At 37.6% G+C, this 23,979-nt stretch overlaps 1 protein-coding gene across 2 annotated transcripts; it reads left to right on the forward strand.

Annotated features, from left to right (window-relative positions):
* The first annotated feature begins 90 nt into the window (after positions 1-90).
* On the forward strand, positions 91-23,417 carry LOC145494382 (diacylglycerol kinase theta-like). Of its 2 annotated transcripts, XM_081473834.1 has the most exons (28): positions 91-1,009; positions 3,524-3,603; positions 4,017-4,119; positions 4,505-4,593; positions 5,555-5,686; positions 6,404-6,554; positions 7,500-7,562; positions 7,660-7,757; positions 7,946-8,018; positions 9,156-9,244; positions 9,683-9,732; positions 9,828-9,918; positions 10,601-10,652; positions 11,051-11,098; positions 12,106-12,167; positions 12,499-12,646; positions 13,082-13,123; positions 13,883-13,998; positions 14,409-14,560; positions 14,752-14,900; positions 15,092-15,401; positions 19,042-19,132; positions 19,525-19,586; positions 19,793-19,835; positions 20,488-20,556; positions 20,756-20,809; positions 21,573-21,671; positions 22,108-23,417. In XM_081473834.1, exons 1-28 carry the CDS (start codon positions 817-819, stop codon positions 22,216-22,218), a joined length of 2,820 nt encoding a protein of 939 aa, XP_081329960.1. In that variant the 5' UTR covers positions 91-816; the 3' UTR covers positions 22,219-23,417. The 2 variants fall into 2 exon arrangements, with proteins under 2 accessions (XP_081329960.1, XP_081329961.1); XM_081473835.1 differs by lacking the exon at positions 11,051-11,098.
* The last annotated feature ends 562 nt before the right edge of the window (positions 23,418-23,979 follow it).

Consider the following 23,979-nt stretch of genomic DNA (forward strand, 5'->3'; position numbering starts at 1 on the left):
GCAAAGTTGATGACGTGGTTTAGAAATTTTATGAAAATTCGTAAAAATTTATAGCCATTGAAGAAATACCTGCTATCAAGAAGGCGCGAACGTGCTTGTCAGCTTGGGTATTGATAATTGAAATGAACCGAGAATATTTCCTGTGCAGTATAAACGGGTATCTTTTGTCAGGGATACTGTAAGATTTCAGTTTCCAGTCAGCAGCAATGGTAGTAAGAACTGAATTTTACGTGAAAAGTCTATAAGTCTTGGGTTGGACGTACGTGAGGTTAGTAATGTCATGGGTGTGGCCACCTTTGGCAAGGGCAAAAGAAAAAGGATTTTAGCAACTTCAACATTTGGCATGTGGACAAAAGTACTTGCAACTGAAGTGCCGAAAGAAAAGATCGTCGTTGAACTGAATTCAGGGAGACCTCGTAAAATATAAATCAGTCGAAACTGAAATGGAAAAGCGTATTGTTACCCCGTACCCTGCGTTCGGTTCCAGGTTTTTTTTTTTCTCTCTCATCATGCGGGACGGCCGCGACACGTTCGTTGGTCTACTTGAACGGAAACGGAACACGCAAGAAACGCTCTGGTGCGGCACTCCCTGCGCTTGTCACGCAATCGTTTGGGACTTGGAAGATTGTAGGTAACATTTTTCAGTATTTCAAATTTGTTGAAATAGCACTATTTCCAGTCTCTCTGGGTTTGTCAGAAACTAGGCACCAGGTTGTTAGTGTTCGCCGTTCAAAGAGGAAATTGCCGAGTTGCCGAGTTGTGTATCGGGGAAGCCCACCAGCAACAAAACATGGAAACGAGATAACTTCTAAGAAAATGTCTTACTTAGTTCAGGCTAATGAGGATTCAATGCCTCGGTGTCTTTCTGACACAAGGCTGGACGAAGCATTTAGCGCTCATGGGCAAAGCGGCCATCGCTTCAGTCGAAAAACATTCACTCGTCCCAGCTACTGTCATCACTGTACGGACATGCTCTGGGGCTTAACAAATCAAGGTTTAATTTGTGAAGGTGAGAAAGCTTGTGATGATGAATAATGTGAGATAATTTTCGGAGTTTTCAGCCGTTGGGTTTAAATTTGCGGAGGTATCATTTCGTGTCAAACCGCAGTTCATTGTGGAAAGTGACGAACATATGACGTGAGTTGATTAATACACACATTGACACAGGTGTTTAAAGCTGGATATATTTTACAATTTGTTAGTGTACAAACTGTGGGTCTTTCTTATAATTTTTGAGAAGTTTTTACGAAGTGCTTTGCTTTTTTTAGAGTAGAATTTTATTAACTAGGTCGGTCGATTATTTGTTCGCAATATTGTTGGTGAATACTCCCTGTGAAGTGGAACACAAACGCCTCTTCATTAAGGAGTTTATTTGTACACTTCGTAAATGCGAAAACACTTACAAATTTTACAGATCTTGGGAGTGGTTTGATAAAACACTGTTTATTCAGACCATCTGTTTATCTGCTTTCCATCCGAAAGCTCACGTACTTGTACATGATCTGTTGCCATGTTGGGCATAATTTACAAGTTACTATATTTACGGCGTAAAATTTATTATTCACTGCTAAATTTTGAAAGCCCAGTACAATTGGCGACCGACATCGTATTTTGAAATTCGCAATGCCACTACAAAATCGTGATGTAAAGGAGTGTTTTTAGCGTTAGTACACATTGTGTAAATTTGGCGTGTTCTTACTGCACTACACAATAAGTGACATCACTACTCCCACAGAGATCTGAATATTAACGTCATGACGTATGCAAATGATCTAATACTAATTTCCTGCAGGGAAAAGCTGGTTTCCTTGAGAAAAGGAATCAGTTGGAAAAATAGGGAAGGGCCTCAGCAATGTTTATAGAAAAATGCTATTTCCTGTCTTTCGAAAGATTATTAGCAAATTGCATCACAAACATGTAGCTGCCAAAAATCCTACCAAACAGTGTCAATGTGGTGTGTTAAAACAGAAATAACTGTGATGTTATTTTTTTAGAAAATAGCTCAAAGAAAATAAGCACACTGATTGGTTTAACAACTGCACACTGCTACAATACTCACTATCTGCCAAACAATATTATTAAATTATGAGCTTGAGATTTTTATCACGTGATAGCTGATGAGGACACAGCCCGAATCAACTGTCATGCATAGAAATAGAGAGCGAATAATCTAATTGTTTTAGTATAAATCTACTAGTCGTTCAAAACTTTATCTAAATCCTCTTCACAGACACTTTGAAAATGCCAAGAAGCAGCCGACATTTGTTAACAAGGGCACACTGCTATGCTACTCACTATCTACAACAGAATAGATAGTGAGTAGCGTAGCCAATCAGAGAACGGCATTCGTGATAGAATGCTAGTAGATTTATACTAAAATAGAATAGATAATGAGTAGCAGCCAATCAGAGAATGGCATTCATAATGGAACGCTAGTAGATTTATACTAAAACTTGATAGAAACACAGTACATGTTTTCTAGTGCTTAAATAGAGATCGTACATGTGCAGCTACTAGGGTTGTAGTTGCCAGTAAAGCCTTTTCTTTTTACCCAAATGAGAGATCATATTCTCTCAAATATTTTTGAACATAAAAATTGTAACTGAAACAATCAATCACTCAAAAGTGATTGTCCTATGAAATTGATCACGCTATAAAATAAAATTAATATTAGCAGCAGGTTAAGAAATAAGAGACACTATTATAACATGCATGATTACTCAATACGATCATGTTTAAAGTTTTGTATGGAAATATAGGGTCACATCACCATTGTTGTTATTATTCATTTTACAACAATCAAAGCAGTTTTCAATCAAATGTTACAAAACCAAAACCAAACTAATCAGTAGGATTTAAGGCTTGTCTGTCAGTGGAGGTTCAAATTTTGTTGCATTCTCAGAGTTAATAAATGAATAAATAAATAAATAAATAAATAAATAAATAAATAAATAAATAAATAAATTACAATACAGTGGAACTCCACTAACCTGGTGGCTGTATTAATGTGGTGGTTTCATTAGATGGGTATTCCTTAATTAAGAAAATGACTGACTGAGCTTTTGTTTGGGCCAAAATGAAGTGGCTGTAATAATGAGGTGGCCATATCAACAGGGCGGCCATAAGAGTAAAGTGGCCGTAATAAGGAGGTGGCTGTATTAATGGGGTGCCTGTGAGGCTGGGTTCTACTTTGTAGATACTGTATTTAGATCGGAAATAGCTGGTTTTCATATGGGTGCTCTGTCCTGGTCAAATTTGAAATTATTTGGAGGTGTTGGGTTTTGTAGAGGGAGGAAAATGGGAGTACACATACATGTAGAAAAGCCTCAGAGCAATTCAAGAACCAACAACAAACTCAACCCACATACCTGTATGGCACCAGGCCAGATTCAAACCTGGGCCACATTGGCAGTGGGAAGCGAGAGCTCTCACCACTGCACCATCCCTGCTCCCCTAAGAGTAAAATGGAAGAATTTGAATATCTTGTGTTATATATTTTTTAAATTTTTTTCTTCTGTTTTAGTTTGCAACTTTGTGAGCCATGAGCGCTGTTTGCAGTTTGTGGTGTCTCCTTGCATTTCCATAGCAACATCTTTAGTGAAGGTGAGTCCTTAGTTTATTGTTACATTTTAGTCATGATTAGAACTAGGAACTCATAATGCTGTAAGGGATGGCGAACAGTAAATCCAAGCCTTTGCACTACAGGTAAACGGTAAAGTCTGCTTACAAGCCCAGTGGCCCATCAGGCCAATGCTTATCTCCCATTTCGGTAGCATGAAACGGCCAGGAGTATTTCTACTCCCCTCTGGATGTGGTGCTAATTCATTGCAGGGTTATCCCTGGCAGCATTGAATTTGGCAGTACCCATTTATGGAGTGGAGAGTAGCTGAGGCACTGCACAAGAGTAAAGTGTCTTCCACAAGAGCACAACACGGTGTCCTCGGCCAGGGCTTGAACCCCAGACTGCTTGATTTTTCGGATAAGAAATATTTCTTGCTTCTATTTTGACAACACAGGATCCTGTGGCCCATAGTTGGAGTGGACCCTCATTCTTTAGGAGAAGATTCTGTTGCGTTTGCCGGAAAAGACTGGATGAACATGTAGCATTCAGATGTCAAGGTACACTGTATTCATTGTGCAGAGCTCAAAAAAAATTTGAATTGGAACTTGCCCTTCAAATAAGTAACTCTGAAATTTTGCTTGCCTGGGAAAAATACATTTTGTTTCCCTTTTTATCACTTAATTGGCAAATGACTTCCTTGGCCTCTGTTTGTCCTGCAAGGGGACATTAAAAGTTACTTGCTCCATGGAAAAATCTATTTGTTCCAGACAACCAGACAGCACTTTTAGTGAGCCATGATTGTGTTGTCCCACTAAATCAAGGTTGAGTATATTTTTTTTTGCAACTGCAGTCTTAGAGCAGAAATAGTTTTTTAGTGGTCTTTAACAAACTAGTTTTTCTGATTTACTGAAAAAGGTAGTTGATATGTTTCTGTCTTTGCAGTTTGTGATTACTTTACTCATGAAGAATGTAAAGAGTTTAGCGTTAGTGACTGCAAGAAGTGTGCTTGCTATATGCCATACGTGCAAAAGGTACTGGCCAGTTATCATACCTAGTGGTACCTTTTTGACATGCCTTGGCAGCACGTCAGGCGAGTTTGGTTGAGCCATGGTTTGTATTCTGGCAAGACATAGTCAAGGCAAAATACCCCCCCCCCCCCCCAAAAAAAAAAGAAAAAAACAAAAGTGAAGCCTTGGAGCCACTGGCTCGTAGCTGCCAGAACTTATCCCGGTTTCTGCAGTATGAAGCGGCTAGGAGTGTTTCTACTCCACCTGGATGGGATGCTAGTCCATCGCAGGTCACTTCCCTGCAATTTGTTAGGTTTCCCCGACAATTTGCCAGTACCCACTTATACTCCTGGGTGGAGAGGGGCACTGTGAGAGTTAAGTGTCTCGCCCAAGAACACAACACAGTGTCCCCAGCCAGGGCTCAAACCTGGACCGCTCGATCCGGGGACGAGCGCACTAAACATGAGGCCATGGCGCCTCCACTATATACCCAAGGTGAGACCAAATGACACCAAATGTGCCTGATATGGTGTCAAAGCATGCCAAAAATGGTATGATTAGGTATTTTCTGTACCCATTTTTAGTCTATCAACTCTATTGGTTTCATAAACATAAGCTGAATATATACATAATTATGTAGTAAATCAATAGTAGAAATGAAAAGACCAAAAGGGATTACATGAACGAGAAAAGTATCCCATGCGAGGCGCAACCCAAAATCTAATTAAAAAATCTCAGCCTGATAAGAAATCTAACTGATCATGATGTCATAGATGTATCAGGTCAGTGACTTGATATCGCAGGATATCAGGAGAGTGGGCACAGCTTCTGATTGGCTAAATACGAATTTGGGTATGGTGATGTGAAAACAATGTACATATAAGGGCTAGGGTTAGGGTTAAACAGTTGCAGCAATTTTTGATTGTAGAACTTTTGAATTTGCAAATATATGTTGATTTATTGTCACGTCTTTTGGTTACAACAGCAATTACTTCATCAAGCTCATCATTGGCGGGAAGGAAATTTATCACCCAGTGCCAAGTGTGCTCACTGTAAGCATACATGTGGAAGCATTGAGTGTCTAGCAAGTGTCAAATGCAGCTGGTGTGGACTCTCAGTGAGTGTCTTGTTTGTTTTCACCTGACAAAAACACCCATTGACGGTTTATTTACATTACTTGTTTATGACCGTTAATTCTTCAATACCAATCAATCAGGGACACAGCACCCATGAATTATCCACTCTAATTTCCTGCACCTTGCTAATTTTGCGAAGTCTAAATTCCAACCCTAGTAGTCTACAGACTGTTGCCTGTCTGTGACAAGATTGCATAGAGTGACTTCAACTGGTGGAGTAATTTCATTCCCCCCCCCCCTCCCCCCTAGGCTTACCCATTTAGCATTTACATTTAATTTGCTGGTACCTGCTTAAAACATAAGTGGAGAGAGGTACTGTGAGAGAACACAAGACAGTGACAGGTCTCAGAAGGGCTCAAACCTGCAGTGGACTCTGATATGGTTCCTTCGTTGTAGTAAGTCATTGTGCCTTGCATTCCTTGCTGCTTTCCACTCCTTCCTGAACCGTGATATGATGAGCCATTATGCATTCTGAAGACGGAGTAACTTTTCGTTGTGTTTTGAATCTTGTTTCCTTTACATGCATAACTATCAACTTTTCACAAGAAGATATTAATGGGGGAAAAAATTCACTATTAGAAGTAAGTGGTTTTAATCGGTCTACAGTGAGGTGGTTATGGTAGCTCGTGTAAAGTACTTTTTATTTGTTATTTAATAATAAGTTATTAAGAGCATTGTATTGTTGTAATCTCCAACAGGCTCACAGTTCATGCCACTATATGTTACCTAAGGAATGTGGATTTGGTTATCTTCAGAAGCTTGTGTTACCACCATATGCTGTGTCAATGCCAAACACCACTTTATGGAGTTCGTGTTCACAAAACAGATGTAGATCTGCAACTTTAAATGGTGAGCTTGGTGTTATTTATAGGTCATCATCAACTTCTTGTTTTCTCCTTGTGGAGAACGGGCTCAATTTCCAGCTGTTTTGTGAGCCCGCGTTAACAACCGAACTCCTGAAATGGCTGGAAATCAAGCCTATGTGGAGACTGGGGCCATCAATCCATTTCGTCCAAGCAACTTGGTCTTTTGCCACCACCTCTGCTTCCCTCCATGTCTTGGATCTGAGATTTTCTCTCTCCTTTATGATCATTCTTCTCCATGTCTCTCTTGGCAGGTCCTCTTCAGGGTCTGCCTTTGGTTTCCCATGTCATTAATAGTTACTATGTAGTAAATAGCTTATAGGAATTGTTTGGAGAGCCCCCGTCTTGTACTGCATCATTATTCAAGCCTGACTTCACAATCTTGTACGAGAATTAAACAAGGTTCTTTAAAGCTCAGTATCGTTTAGGGAAGAGGAGGCAAAGAACAACTTTAATCCTTCTGAATGCTGAATATTTGCGTTGCTCAATGTGTTGTTACAGAAAATATCCATACCCCTCCCATGGAGGGTTTTTGGTTTAAACCTCCCCCAATCTCTTTGGAAATTCCAGTTTTGGTTCATACTTTTCTTGAGACATTTTGGCTTTTGAGCCCTCCCCTCCCCCCTCTTGGAATTTCCAATAACTCTCCAGAGGGTGGGTATACTTCTAATAGGTATTTTCTGGAATCTCACAATGTCTTAAGCTTACTTAAGTTATGAACAGACTCTTTGGCCACATGCCAGTCTGACCGCCCACCTGCTTGAAAGCCAGCTAGGGTAATACACAGGAACTTTCAGCTGGCAGGGATGTCAGACTTGTTTTCTCACAAGAGAATTGGGAATTATTGTGAGACAACAGATGTCTGTGTTCTTAGAAAGCTACAGGCTTGCCTGTCATTAACAATGTGAATTAAATGTTGACGATTTTACAGAAGTGGCAGATGACGATGATGGAATTGTCTCAGATGACAAGATAAGTTCATCTTCTGATACAGGTATTTCCTGATTATTATTTCACTGTGAGATTTATGACTTTTTATAAATTTCTTTCTATAATGTGACACTGGTGACAACATATTATATTTTTTTCAGATGAGACATATTTAAAAATTTATGATGGTGAAGTATCAGATCCAAAACTTTGTAAAAATGTTGCAATTCCAAGGACAGCTCAAGTCAGTAATGTTCTGGTGAGTTTTGTGATCCTTGAACCATAATCAACCATCTTCTTGAGGCATGGTGGCTGTAGTGGTTAATCTGTGAAAACGTTAACTTGCAAATTCTCTCAAAGTTATCTTTCATCTGTAAATATGAGTGAAACTTTGTTTTTGTTTTTCATTTTTAATTAATAATAACTAAAAATAGTTTTATTTGATAGGAGGAAGCTCTGAAGAAATTTCACATAACAGATGATCCCAGTAATTATTACCTTGCAAGAGCTGTAGATGAAGGTCTGTATGTTTCAAGACAGACATGTACATGAACTGTTGCTTTGTTGATCACATATAGATCGTTTTCACGTGACGTCATTACTTTCTAAAATCCAAAATGAAAGAGCCACCAAAGTTTTTATCCTCGTCAGGCATAAGAGGCGGTATATTTATATCTGTTTACGATTTTACAGCTCAATAACGTGCTTCGTTTGGAATCCAGAGCATTTTGAATTTCAGGGTTATGGAGGTGCGTGACACAAGGCTACAATTGAGTTCGTCAAAAAATATATACTTATCTCATGATTTTGAGCCTTTTTAGAAGTTAGAACAATAGGAAAAGTGCTTATGTAAATGCTTGTTTGATCAGTACTGATAATCAGTCGCCTAGCTAGCCAAAGGAAGTTCCAGATGTTTACACTATTTTCCGGCGCCATATTGGTGTACCACAGAGGTACACCAACATGGCATTTTCATACTGGGCTCTGTAAATATCTGCGAAACATTTCGACGAATATATGAAGTTTGGGGAAACGCACAGGCCTAAAACTTGGAGAAGTGTCTCATTTAGTTATCTTCTATAACATCATAATTTCATAGCTTTTTCCAAAGGATGGTTTTCGATTTATTTTTTTATTGCGTGACAGTGAAAACAATCTATAACTTGTATATAGTCCTCGTTGACCAGTGTTTAAATTCTCTGTAATAATGATATATTGAATACAAAGTCAACTGTGGAGGAACTATGAACACAGAATGTGATCATCGTTATCCTTTGTCGCCCCCGTGGGTGCAGAGGGTGTCCACCAGTACCCTCAAATGGACACGGGTCTTTGCTAATACCTTGGCTCTCTCCCAGGAGTAGCCTACTTTTTCCAACTCCTGCGGCATGGACCACTTGAAGTTGTCCTTGGCCGTCCAACTTTCTTCTTTTGCTGTGGCTGATAGTTCAAGGCTTGCCTTGCAAAATTGTTGCTGTCTCTCCTGAGCATAAGGCCAATCCAATGCCGCTTAGATTGTGATCAATACATCACTATGTGAAAACTCTATCTATCTGATCTGCTGTAAAATTCTCCCAAATAGTGAAACAAGAAGTAGGTAGAGACTTTAGATTTAAAATGTTGGTGAACATTATTTACATTTGTTTATCTTTTACAGAAAATGAACGAGCACTTGATCCTGAAGAAAAGCCTCACCAATTTACAGAACACAATTCATCAAAACCCTTGATCTTTCTCCGCATGAAAGTAAGTTTGCCTGTAATATAACTACATGCGTTTCAATATAATTGTGTTTCACTCCCTTTTTTCATTTTTTGGGAGGTGCGGTGGCCTCATGGCTAGTGCATTCACCTCTGGATCTGGCAGGCCAGGTTTGAGCCCTGGCTGAGGACATGGCGTTGTGTTCTTGTTCAAGACACTTTACTGTCACAGTGCCTCTTTCCACCCAGGTGTATAAATGGGTACCAGCGAATCTAATGCTGGGGTAACCCTGCAATGGACTAACATCCCATCCAGTGGGTAGTAGAAATACTCCTATAGAAACCATGATAAGCTCCAACCTGATGGGCCACTTGGCTCATATGCAGACTTTGCCTTACCTTACATTCAGTTTTGTCTTTGAAAGTATTTTAAACCTGTTATAACGTATTACATTATTTCAGTCTCACCATTTCCCTTTTCCAGAGTGCTGATAGACGAAAAGGATACATCAGAGTGTACCCTGGAATGATAAAGTGAGTATTTACCAGTCAATCAATATTATTAATCCTTCTCTGAATTTTTTTTTCTGTGAGCTTACATAAACTCACTTCATGTTGTTTTATAACAGTGTGTCTGCAACATTCAAGACGATTCCAGTGACAGCAGTTACAACTGTTACAGATGTCATTCAAATTGCTTTAGAAAAATTTGGACTTAAGGTCTGTATCTTAATATAGATATTAGGTTCCATTTTATATGCTTGGTAACCACAGGGTGCAAACTAAGAATACAAAATAACTTTTCTAGCTGACCTTTCGGGCACACTCTAACCATGATGTACCAGTCTGAAATTCTTCTTGCTAGTCCCCCAAAAGTTCATCTCTTACAGTACTTCAATCAGTAATTTGAATTTCCTCAAAAATTTTCCTAACTAAAGATCCTTCACATTTCCCATCCAGCAAATAAACTAGCCCGACTGGGAAATCCACCTGCCATTAGTGCTACCGGACAGAACTTTCTTTTCACACTGATCTATAGTTACGCTTCTTGACTTCTTTATCTCATTTTCAGTTCTTATAAGGCTACTCTTCCTTCAGGCCTCTATCCCTGTTTTGTTCTCTTCTTCTCTCCCTCTTCCTTTCTCCCCCCCTTAATGGATCCTTCCTTGTTTTCTGTCCATCCCATATATGTCTCTCTGACTCTCTGTTCCTCCATAGATCTGTCCCTGTGTCCATCTGTGGGTCTATTTGTGTGTCTGTCCTATATTTCTCCTCCTTCCATCCTACACCCTCTCTTGACTCAACCACCTCCTCAAGGTAGAGAATTTATACCTAACAAGTTACAAATTGATTTGGCACTGAAAATGCTCTTATTTTGATGATTGATTTTCTTCGAGAACAGGGTGCAAATCCAGATAACTACTCTTTGACTGAAGTCCACTTAAATCAGGGAGGTAAGGCATATTAACTACTGCAATCAAGCCTTGTTTTAGCATCACTTTGCTATGGAAAGCTAAGTCTTGACCAGTGTGCTTCTCAATAACAATAAATTGATGAACGGGGGAGATCAAGGATACATGGTTCACAATATAGATCCCATTTTGTTGCATGTCCAAGTCAGTAATTTCAGGATGTTCAAAATACTTCAAACCCTATTTTCTCAGTTTCAGTGATAACTGAAGTTATTAGTAAGCTTGTGCTAGGAGTTAGATCATCTTCTGTTGAAAGCTACAGCTTGGGTTTTAGTACAGTGCTAATGAAATTGGTTCACAGATCAGTTTTAACTGTGCAAATTGTGATAAAGTGCAATTGAAGCTAAAACAATTTGATAATCCATTGCTTGTCTTTACAGTTACTATGAGTAAAACTTGCAATAAGCCTACAAAAGATAGACATGTTGGTAAGACACAATAACTTTTAACCAGCTCAAACTAAACTTCAGTTTTTCATGACATTTTATACATGAACAATAAATTTATAATATAGTGGTGCAAAGCTGAGTTCTGAAAAAGATTTTGTGGTACAAAAAGGCTTGTAACTTGAAATTCTCATGCATTAAAGACTAAATAGGTTTCAGGACAGAAATTAAAAAAAAAATGATCTTAAAAGTTATGGCTATTTGAAGTCGATACAACATGGCAGTCTATAAACTATAGAAAAGATCACTGACTTTTTTCAGCTCAAATACTACTTTTTTGAGGCTGAACACCCTAAGAGGAACTAAAACTTTGTTTTTAACCTCTAAAAGGTACAGCAAGCACCCCTTCCTTTGTATATGGAACTCTTCCCCACCCCCAACATGGTTGGAACTGCTAATTTATTATTGAGAGATGGTTGTCACAATACATGTACAAATAACAATATGGGATACTTCTTTACATCTTTAACTTCAAAGAAGAGAAGGGTGTACATGATAGAAAGGCATCCTGGGAAGCACTAACAATTAAATTAATCAATGAAAAAATCTGAAGAATGTCAATGAATTAATTCTAATAATATAAATTAATTGTGTAGTGCGGGTAGGAGAAATGGCCAACACAAGTCAGTAAGAACAAGGACTTCCTGGACTTGTGAAATTCAATGTTTAAATACATAACAATACCAAAGAACTAATTACAAGTTAAATGAAATAATACTTGATAATTAAATAAATATGGTAAATTTTAAACACTGTAGAGTGAAATGGGAAAGATTAGAAGAAATTCATGAACTTTCCTTCGTGTTTAAAACAGAAATTAGTAAGATCAGAAACTTTAAATGATTAATTAATGATAGTAAATAAATTGGAAGTAGCGATCTTGAACACAAATTATGTACCTTATAAATCTAAACTGACAGTAAAGTACTGGACGGTGTTTCAGGTTGTTGAAGCTATGATCTCACAATTACTCTAACTCTCTTCTTCAGTTCAAGAACGGAGAATGGAAAACAGTGATTGTCCATGGAAAACTTTAATGGATGTCAGAAAAGTATGATGTATATAGTTAGAGTGTTGTGATCTCTGCCATTGTTAATGATACATCTTTAAGTGGGAAATGTTAATTAAAATGTTTCTTGTCATTTTTTTTTCTTTTTTTTTTTTTTTTGACGACTATGGTTTAAAATTTTAATGGCTTACTTGGATTTACTGTGAGCTCACAGTGTCGTACATCCTTCAATTTTCTTCTCATCACAAAGTGAGACAGTGTGCAACTACAACCAGTTTACAGAAATTATGTGGGTTTTGAAGAGGAACATTTACAAATTTAGCTTTGATTGCTTTGAAATTCAACACAGTTTTCTGAAATTTTCTTTTTGCAGAAGTCTATAAGGAAAATGAAACTCACAAGATTCTACTTAAGGCAAAATTTGGAGCCCCTGGGAAGTGTGTGCATATGTGTGGGGAGTTTCCCAGCAGGCCTGGATTCAAGCAAATATGAAACACTAATTAGCGATATTTTAGGAGAAAGTAAGTACTCTGACCGAAGATTAGGAGGAAGTAGCTGTTTCGTAGTTACAAATTTGACTTGAGCTGTTAGTTCTATGTTTGGAGAGAGGAGGCAAATTAAATTAACCCTTAATCTGTATCAGGGTATTTCTTGTAGTTAAATGCCTTTGGTTATACTAAATATGTTCCCTTAACATGTACCTGTCTTAGACCTTTAGCTCTTGAGAATGATCTGTGTGGTAATGAGAAAAAGGAAATTAAATCTATTGCAAAGCATTAGTAAGTAAACCCAGAGTTCTCATTAATGCACAGGTGTGCATCTCATACAGCAAAAAAATGAAACGGACACACAGTTTTTTGTCAAAAGTGCGTCCTTACAGGACATAGGAAAAAACGTTCTGACTAGTTCACGAAACTGGGTCTAATTTATTCGTAATTCTATTTTTCATTTGACAGCTATGCAATTTTGTGAAGTGAAAAGTGTTTATCCAAGTTATGGTAAGTGTCAGTAATGTATTGACTTGAACTGGCATTCTCAAAAGATACTGTATTTGTCAATTTTCAACTTTCTCCCATCCCTATATGCTGGCAGTGACATTGTGTCATGAGAGCGCTCTCTCTAAGGCCTTGTTCTAATGTGCAAACCATTGTCGACTGTTTGTCAACTTGTCTAAAGGAGCTTTGTCACAGTTTGTGCATCTTGAAAAGTTTAATGGCCTAAATTTTTCAGTTTGTCAGTTTTCACCATCATTAACCATCCTTGTTTCTCTATGATATATGTTGATCTCTTTTATGTTTTTCTATCTTAGTAAACTATTATTTTCAGGTGTCCTTCAATTTTAAGTTAATTTTGTACATGGCCAAAAGAGGTCTCAAAATACCATGACTGAGCTCCTTTCTACAGTTGCTTCAAGTGAATTTAAGGCTAAACTGCATCATTACACCTTTGAATGAGACACTGCATCCTTGAAGAGCAGCTTTATTAGTAATATGATAAGTTTTTATTCTTTTAATACTGTACTAAGTATTAGTTAGTTTAGTTAGGCAGACTTAGATATTATACTACTAATAAATTATGCTGAAGGAATTTTTACCATTGTATGAATAAAGTTATCAAGTTGAACTCAACTCAACCTTTAAATGACTTGGCTTTTATCTAAGTTAGCTGACACCCATTAAGCAACCATGAGTTGGTTATTTTTTTGTGATACGTCACTCTGTATTTAATAATATACCTATTAAATTGATTCTCTTTAGGAATGGTATTTGTATTTTTCCCATCTGCTGATGTAGCTGCTGATGCTATGGATAAATTTATAAGTTCAACTGTGGACAGCAGGCATCTGTTTGTAAGAGTCCTGCCTAACATACATGTAAGTAACATCAAGTACAGCTTAAAATGTTACCATAGTTAATGAGAATCCCCTTTAATTAAGCATCCCTGGCACAAAAATATGGAGCAGTGTTTCAAAGAAAATGGAAGTGCCTCTTTTAAAAAATAGAGACCAAGTCACTATATCCTTAAATTTTGAAGAAGGAACATACAAATTGATTATTAAAACTACCAGTGCCAAGTCTTCCCTTAGCACTTGGTCATTCATTTTTGCTATCTGTATTTTTATAATGTCACATAAGACGAGTCTTATGCAAATGGTAGTTAGAGAAATAAAAACTTGGAACATATTTCAGAGGAGTTAAAATTTGGGCTCTTAATTCCCTAGGCTTATGCTTACAGTAAGAGACACATGTTGAATCTGTCCTGTCTCTCCCTCCCTCTCCACAGCCTGAACTTTTCCCCCCTAACAGTCAACCACTTCTTGTGCTTGTGAACTCTAAAAGTGGAGGTGGTCAGGGGGCCGACATGCTAGCAGCCTTCCAGAGATTGCTCAACCCTCATCAAGTGTATAGTCTGACAGAAGGAGGTCCACTACTAGGGTATGTTCCATTCACAAAAGCAATCATGCCTGCACAATTTTTTTTTAATAATTTACTATTAGTTTAAGGGCTGCATCAACAAGTTTGCCACATGCCACATTGAATAGGACCTTTTCCTTTTAGTTTTGTTCTGTCAGAACTCTATAACAATTGAGTATGTAACAACAAACATTTTGTCTCTTTCTGTTTAGGTTCTATGCTTTCAGGTTGATTCCTGATTTTCGTGTATTAATCTGTGGTGGTGATGGAACAGTTGGTTGGGTGTTGTCATGTTTGGATGACGTCCTTCAGGAATTGAAGTGTAAGATGCCATCGTCTGCTATTCTTCCTCTGGGCACAGGTGAATTTTTGCAATGATGATTAGACCTTTATAGACTAAAGTACCGGTACTGCCAAATGTAACAATTTATAGATCAATGTACTGCCAATATTTTTAGGAGTGAAATAAAGGCTATTTTATGCATGAATCGGTTAATGAAAATTGATATTTCGGGTATGGAACTAAAAAACTTCTAAACTGCCAATTTACAGGTAATGATCTCTCACGTGTTCTTCAATGGGGAGGAGGTTATTCTGGTGGGGAGAGTCCTGTTTCCCTCCTTATGGCTGTTGACCAGGCACAGGAAGGTTTCCTGGACAGATGGTGTGTGATGTTTGATTCACCGGACATGACGGTCCCTGACACACTGTCAAATGATAGTGGTATCAGTTCTACTAGTGGAAGGGAAGATGATCCGAGTATTTTCACCATGAATAATTATTTTGGTATTGGAATTGGTGCTGAGCTGTGTTTGGATTTTCATCTTCAGAGGGAAGAAGCTCCAGATAAGTTTCACAGTAGGTGAGTTGTGAAGTTTTACAGTTTTGGAACAATCAAGGTTCTGGTGATGTGTGTTTTTTCTGATTTCATGTAGCCCAGGAGACTGCTAAATGTTACAAGAGGTGTGTTAACCCCTTGAGTGCCTGACCATTACAAGTGTACCCTGTGTGCGTCATCATTTTCACTGAAAATCGGTGACTAGTAAGAAACTAGCTTCAAATGCCATAATCTCTTTCACTTAAACTATAGACATGTACACATTTTCTGAAAGGTTTTAAGAGTGTCTCTTCAAGCGCTCAATTTGATATCCATATGACGTCACAGAAATGGGAATTTTGAAGTCTATCAAAAAATCTCCTTCAAGTCTCAGATGCCGATAAGAATTGTTTCTGGTGTGTTGCAAATTTGACTAAATCTCTTAAAATTTTGATGTACGCAGTACGTCATATAGGCACCTGAGGAGCAAAAATCATGATGTACTGAGTACGTCATAAAGGGCACACAAGGGGTTAAAGCACACTTTGGCTGCAAAATTGGCAATATTTTGGGGGGTTATATGTTTGAACACTGGGTGAGTATTTTTGGTATTTTATATTTGGTTTAATCAGCTTCCATTTCACTCTTTTAATACTTAACTGAATTGCATGTCAGAATTTTATTGTATACTGGCCTCAGTATTATTTTTGGTGAAGATACACACCACCAGTGCATAACGAGCCAGACGTTCTTAGCAACCAAAAAACACACCTGGGATCCCGTGGAGATGTAGAACTTTTAGTCCTACATCTCCACGGGATATCCAGTGGCTTACAACATTCCAGTGTAATCGTATCCCTGTCGGTAATCGTTTATGTTCTAAAAAACGCGTCAAGTTTTGCATGAATGTGTCATAATCCTAAAGTGTGAAATTATATTTACTGTAAGACAATTCCATCGTGTCAGAAAGATACAAAACATTTTAATAGTCGGCGATTCGGGAAATTGTGCGACTGACATGAAGAATTTGGATTAAAAGAAAAAATAATGTTGAAACAATGTGTTTTCTAGATTGGGGCACAAACGCCAGTTTAAAACTTAGACGCTTTGATACATTTCTTACTCTTGTAAAGCTACGGAGCATGTACAGATGAAACGTTTTAACTAATCTCAGTTATCACTGTTATTCAGTAAGCGAAGTGACTATGCCCGGCAGCCCAGAAGTGCCTGAGAGTCAGAAATGTTCTCAGTTTTTCTGCGGAAAGCCTGATTGAAACCTGTTTAGGGTATTCTCTGTATACATGTTTGTTGCTTAGCGATTCCAAAAATAATCTGAATTTTCTAGTATTCGAATTCGAAGATCATGTGCACCAACACTTTGAAAATCAGTTAATTTTATGGGCAGTCAACAAATTATCTCAAAAATTATGTCAAAGCTCTCAAGAGCGATAGAAATCTCGAGTACATGATGTAATTCTTTACAAGAAATGCTGAGCGATTCTGGAAACAGCACGACGGAAAAATCACTATCACGATTTTGTTACATATCCCGAAGCACTCAGCAACTGTATTGCATGGACTTCAGCCTGGATGAACCAGAAAGGATATGTAACATGTTCCTATAATTTCACGCATGACGGAAAAATCACTATGACGATTATTTTTGTTACATATCCCGAAGTACTCAGCAACTGTATTGCATGGACTTCAGCCTGGGTGAACCAGAAAAGGATATGTAACATGTTCCTATAATGTCACGTACGACGGAAAAATCACTATGACGATTTTGTTACATATCCCGAAGCGCTCAGCAACTGTATTGCATGGACTTCAGCCTGGGTGAACCAGAAAAGATATGTAACATGTTCCTATAATGTCATGCACGACGGAAAAATAACTATGACGATTTTGTTACATATCCCGAAGCGCTCAGCAACTGTATTGCATGGACTTCAGCCTGGGTGAACCAGAAAAGGATATGTAACATGTTCCTATCATGTCACGCACGACGGAAAAATAACTATGACGATTTTGTTACATATCCCGAAGCGCTCAGCAACTGTATTGCATGGACTTCAGCCTGGGTGACCCAGAAAAGGATATGTAACATGTTCCTATCATGTCACGCACGACAGAAAAATAACTATGGCGATTTTGTTACATATCCCGAAGCACTCAGCAACGGTATTGCATGGACCTCAGCCTGGATGAACCAGAAAGGACATGTAACATGTTCCTATAATTTTAGGCACAACAGAAAAATCACTATGGCGATTTTGTTACATATCCCAAAGCACTCAGCAACGGTATTGCATGGACTTCAACCTGGATGAACCAGAAAGGATATGTAACATGTTCCTATAATTTTACACACAACAGAAAAATCACTATGGCGATTTTGTTACATATCCCGAAGCGCTCAGCAACTGTATTGCATGGACTTCAGCTTGGGTGAACCAGAAAAAAGATATGTCACATGTTCATATGATATGAACAAGCGAGGGAAAAATGACGATTTTGTTGTTGTTTTTGTTTCCTGTAGTGTCACGCATTACTGAAAAATTATGTGGTTTTTGTAAAATATCCTGTAGCACTCGGTAACGTAGAAAAACTGAGTGGGAAAACCAGAGCGGATTTATAATATGTGGCTACATGGTGATTTTACTATATATCTGGATTCGTCTTTCAGAAAACTGGTGTACCATGGACTTCAGTCTAGGGTCTAACCCACGAATGAAAATAGTGATTTAACATTTTAGTAGCTATCTAGTCCCCATACAATCTAAAAGCATGACAATGGGTGTAAGTTATGATATAAATAAAATACTAATCGGAAGACTTAACTTGGTACGTTTGACTTGTTGAGTTTTGAAGCTGTTGTCTTGATTCGATGCTCTGGGAGGTTGGTCACGGGCAGCGCAAGCTGAAAACACTTTCTGGTTCTCTCCGTCATTCTTGGGTGAACGAATTCATGTATAAATCAATCGTGGCTGGTGGTTTTATTTGGTTTTTAACAACTGTTTTATGGTTTAAGCGAAAACCAATCCAAATGTATAGTCAGGGCAGCTCCTTTGTTTCCCTTCCCGTGAAAAGAAAACCCATGCGCTTTCTTTAACTCCTCAAGGCAAATTCGATTGGAAACTGGCTCAATTTCGCACAAATGCGTCAGAGAGACACCATATCTTCTAACTCAGAGGCACATCTCGTTTTGTGTCCGTTTTCAACGACCGATGACTGGTTCATTTGAAGTCGAAGTCTTTTTTTTTTAAATATGACCGCGCAATATTCCCGCGTTATGAAAATTTATTATAAAATATCAATTATGTGGCCAGATCATATCTGAAAATAACCAGGTTACTTTTGCACACAGTTACTCTCACTGAAAGCAATTATTGCTAACCACAATAGAACCGCAAAAGTCTTGCAATGACAGCAACCTAACAGATAAATGACATCACCCCATAGCAACCGGACCTGGCGAATTTTTGAGCTTCCGGTTAGCTCTGGCTCATGATGATGCCTGGCAAAATTTTTATTTTGAATGTGCAAAAATTTTATTTGCCCTTGACCTGTAGCTATTTAACAAAAAATAACCAACCATTCCACAGACTTATTATTGTGATTACTTTGCTATTTATTGTAATTGTCAGATAATTTAGTAATTTTATATTTTGTTTCATTTCAGACTTCATAACAAAGGTGTTTATTTTAGAGCAGGACTGAAGAAAATGGTTAAAGGGTATTCAAAGACATTTTCTCATGAAGTTGAAATAGAGGTACATGTAATTCAATGTGTCTACCGGTATCTTGTTCTGTAGGTTATTTTACACAGCAGCTTGCTTGTTCAGATTGCAATTTTAATTTTATTGTTAGCAGTCCACCAATTATAGCATAATTTTACAGGCTGAAAGTATAGTGTTTCTCTATCAACTGGACATGTGTGACCCTTAGACTACACTGTCCAGCTGCTTTTGTGCTTGCGCATGTAGATTTTAGCAAGAAATAGACCTTTCCTGCATTCCAACAAACAATGATGCCCAATCGAGGTTAGGGTGGACAAAAATACAGCAGATGTATGAAAATTGTGGCAGTTTGAAGTCCCTCAAATCAATGATGTATTTCAACATTTTGAATGTACAGTAATCATCTCGTTCTGTTCTAATTTTAGATTGATGGTAAAAAACTTGATTTACCAACATTGGAAGGAATTGTTATTCTGAATATTAGCAGGTGAGCCAATTGTTTGGGAATTTTAAGCAATTTTTTTGTGTGTGAATATGTATTGGAGAAAATCAGACCTGTTTTAAACAGGTGACTCTCGTGTCTTTAAACAATTTAACTGGACATTAATTTTTTAAAATCCCTTTTATATGTTATTTTTGGCTGTTTTTGTTTTTGTTTGTTTAAATTTCATTTGATTGTTGTTGTTTTGTTAGCTGGGGAGCTGGTACTGATGCATGGGGACCTGATAAAGATGACGTAAGTGACAATACATGACATTGTATAAAATTATCCTCTAAAAATTTAAAATGGTTTCTTTCTTCTCTTTGACTAAACAAGTACATGTACATGTATGTACGACCTTGAAAGTTAGCTGCTTGTTGATTAAAGGGGCAAGGTCACAGTATTTAATTGTTTAACTCTGTATACATTTTTAAATATTAGTTCTAAATTTCAAATTGACTATGCAGCACCTGACTCCGTCATTGGCCCCATATCGAAGGAAGTTTTTTTATTTTATTTTGTTTATTACTTATATTGCACTTTTTCTATAAAAATGGTCAAAAGTGAAATTATATATATATATATATTAGAAAATACTGTAACACTTGAATTTTAAAATATACAAACTGAGATAAACTTGAAAAAAGTTGGGCTGCTTTTTTTCAAGTTTACTCCAAGGCAATCCATTTTAATGTTCCCCAGTTTTGCCCCTGTTTGTTTTTCATGTTTTTGTTTTAGTTCCTCTACAGTTTTGAGTTATTATTGTGAAATCTCAGTTGTTCTGATAAGTTGATAAGAGCCGCAAATGGCTAAAACTGGGTGACCTACCCCATTTAAGACTTCATTACTCTGAAGTGGTCTGCAACACTGTGATGCGTTGTTTAACCTGTCGCTAATTTCTGCTCAGGGTTATGCTCCAGCTTGTCATTGTGATGGCCTTGTTGAGGTAGTTGGTCTTCAGGGAGTTATGCACTTGGTAAGGACTTCAGGCAAAATTCTTCACTGTTCAGAAACAATTTTTTGTTACTCCACTAGTCTTCATTTATTCCAACATCTATAATCCACAGGTTTTCAAATATTTTCTGGATTTTTTTTTCGTAGATATACATCTATCTGTATATAGTTATATGCAATTACTTTAAGTGTATCAAATTAATAAGTTCAACTGCTTATAGGGTCAAATTCAAAGTGGTATCAGAACGGGTATTCGACTAGCACAGGGTGCCCAGGTAAGGATAGTTAACCTGTTATCCCAAAACAAACTTTATTTATGACTTCAATTTTGACACTGCTCATCAGAAGTTTTTAATTGCTTGAATTTGTCTGACTTTGATCGTTTAACATTAGTTAATAAGTAAGTTCCAATTGTCCATCACAGTCATTTAGACAGTTAGCAAGTTAACCAAGTTCATACCAGTATTAACTATTCAACCTGGATGTGGATTTTTTTAATGGCACTCATCAAAGTTTTTTACAGTTCAAGTGAAAACAACTTCTTGATCAAGGGAGGTTACAACTCTCAAGCTAGAGTGCTGTGTGTTGTTTGTGAGTAGCTGAATCCTGAGAGGATTTTATCACACGGCGATTTGGAAACAGTGTTACATTTATAACAGTTTTTCAACGTAGAAACATGGGATAAAGAAGTAGAGGATGTGCTAAAAGTCAGAGTACATGGTTAGGATAACAGAATGGGGAGTGAAATTCAAAAAGGTTTATTAAGAAAGAGATTGCTACAGTCTTTGGTATATGCGCATGGTACTGTCACTGACGTGAAGTGAAGTGAAGTGAAAGACTTTATTTAATGAGGGTGACCCGTGACAGTAACTTAAGTTACTGATAAACTTGGGGCCCTCAGCTTAAAATAATTAGAATGCTAAAAATATATTATTTACAATAAAATGCTAAAATACAATGATTAGTCAGCCATTGCATCCAGGAAACTGGGCCACTAACTACCAATGAAAAATATATTGATCTTTGTTTCTATTGCAGATCAATATAAAATTAAAATCTGAAATGCCGGTACAAATTGATGGCGAACCTTGGATGCAAGCTGCTGGTAATGTGATTGTGCGACCAGTACTAACACAGGTATTGTTGAAGGGACTATGTGGTATCTCATTTATCAACTTGGAATAATAGAATATTTAGTGGTCACATCAGAAACAAGAATTAGACAGTCATACTTGGGTCAAAGTGAGTGAGTGAGTGTGCGAGCAAGCATTCAAGGGAGCGAGTACATGGAATGGTATTGGTTGGGATGGTCACCAAAAATAATTGGTATTTCATAAAAAATGATAATGATGACGCAGAAAGATGACCATTAAAACTGAGTTGTAGACTTGGAAAATTATATATAAAAAAAAAAAACATTAGCAATCTCTGTGTAGTAGATAAGGTGAGCAATGAATCAGTCGTTAAAAATTATCAAAAATCACTGTCTGAAGGCAACTAATAAGTCAGCAACATTTCTAGATTCTTTCAAGATCCAACATTAATGTTGTTTAATTTGACTTTTCATTTGCAGTCCCTGATGTTAACGAAAAGAAAAGTGAAGATGAAAAATCCAAGAAGGCCATCAAACTCGTTACGACCCTCATCAAACAAAAGCACAAGAACTATTTTTTATAGTGACTGAGTCAATTTTCACTGACAGGGGTTTCACATGGATATGTAAATAGTTAGTATGCTTCGTGCCATTTGTACAACTCCCTGTTGAAGGGAATGCTGGTTCATTTCCTCAAGCTAAGCTGATATGCAACAAACTAATTTAGCAGAAAAATAATATTGAATATTAAATTATTTATAAGTAGTGTTTTATCCACTTCACCCCTTTTGTGATCAAGTTAATTTAAATTTCTGTTAACTATTTGGTAGGCTCAGTGGCCTCATTGTTAGTGCGCTCAACTTTGAATTGAGCAGTCCAGGTCTGAGCCCTGGCAGGGAACATTGTGTTGTGTTCTTGGGCACTTTACTCTTTCAGTGCCTCTCTCCACCCAGATGTATAAGTAGGTATTGGCAAATTTAATACTGGTGGGGGATAGCCCTGCAATGGATTGGCTTCCCATTCAGGGGTGAGTAAAAATACTCCTAGTCGCTTCATGCTACACAGCTACAGAAACCAGTGACAAGCACTGACCTGATGGGCCACTTGGCCTGCATGCAGACTGTTTACCTTTTTACCTTAACCATGCAAAGCCCTTTGTGTGTTGACATGCCCAGTGAGGATGGATGAAGTCATGTCAAAATTGCAAGTGCCGGTATTTAAAAAATTATTCTTGATCAAGTATAGCTAAATTTGGTTGATATGGTGTATTTGGGTTTATAGTTAGTTCATACCCATTTATTATCCTGGGTGCGGTTCTGCAGAAGGTGGATAAACTATGTATTATTACCCAGAGGATAAGTATTGAGAAAAAAATATTCTACACCATCCACTGGATAGTGATTTATCCATACCTACCTTTATCATACATCCTTTGAACAACCGGGGCCAAGTCCTAGAGACTGAGAGGCACTTTGAGGGTCAAGGGTGTCTTTCTGCAACACCTCAATTTCACATTTAGAAAATAGCCCAAAGAAAACACAGGCTGATTGATTGGTTTCTGTTGAAACAATTAGATTATGAGCTCGAGATTTCTATCGCGTGATAGTTGATGAGAGCACAGCCTGAGTCAACTATCTCACATAGAAATTGAGAGCGAATGATCTAATTGTTTTTATTAGTATAAATCTACTAGTCATTCAAAACTTTATTTAAATCCTGTTCACAGACTCTTTGAAAACGCCAAGAAGCCACTGTCATTTTTTTAACAAGGGCACAGTGCTACGCTACTCAGTAGCTATCACAGAGTAGATATTGAGTAGCATAGCCAATCAGAGAATGGCAATCGTGATAGAATGCTAGTTTATTGGTACTAAACCTTGATAGAAAACACAGCACTAGCACGAGCTGTTCATGTAATGGTGACACAAGAAAGGGCGATAGACATTATTTTGATGAGTAAAGTAAACAAGTTGTTTTCTTTTTTTCGTCAAGGTATTTTCTAAAAGAAATAGAAAACATGTTCTCGGTGTTTCTATCAAGTTATAAAAACACACTTGAAAGTGTAGCTGGAGAACTCCAAAAAGCTGTGGAAACACTCGCCTGTCAGCTCATGTTCCCACAGCATTTCTCATTCTCTCAAACTTTCACTTGGGTTTCTATAACTACATATAGACAGAAACCCGGAACATGTTTTCTGTTTCCTGAATGGCTGCTTTACTTGTATCTTGTGAGTGAATATTTTGGTTGCTTTCCAAGAAGCACTCGGGTAATAAGCTAGTCTTCATGTAAAACCAAAGTCTCACTTTGTACAAAATGTAACAGAGGCAGTGAAAGGACATTTTGAAGCTTGCT

The sequence above is a fragment of the Orbicella franksi genome, chromosome 8 (genome assembly GCF_964199315.1).
Source record: "Orbicella franksi chromosome 8, jaOrbFran1.1, whole genome shotgun sequence".
Taxonomy (NCBI): domain Eukaryota; kingdom Metazoa; phylum Cnidaria; class Anthozoa; order Scleractinia; family Merulinidae; genus Orbicella; species Orbicella franksi.

What these genes read in the sequence shown, in the direction of transcription:
- LOC145494382 (XM_081473834.1), top strand. Translation starts at nt 817, where the DNA reads ATGTCTTACTTAGTTCAGGCTAATGAGGATTCAATGCCTCGGTGTCTT. An exon ending in TAGATCTGCAACTTTAAATG is followed by an intron (nt 6,555 to 7,499) that starts GTGAGCTTGGTG and finishes ACGATTTTACAG; the next exon opens with AAGTGGCAGATGACGATGAT. An exon ending in GAGTCCTGCCTAACATACAT is followed by an intron (nt 13,999 to 14,408) that starts GTAAGTAACATC and finishes CCCTCTCCACAG; the next exon opens with CCTGAACTTTTCCCCCCTAA.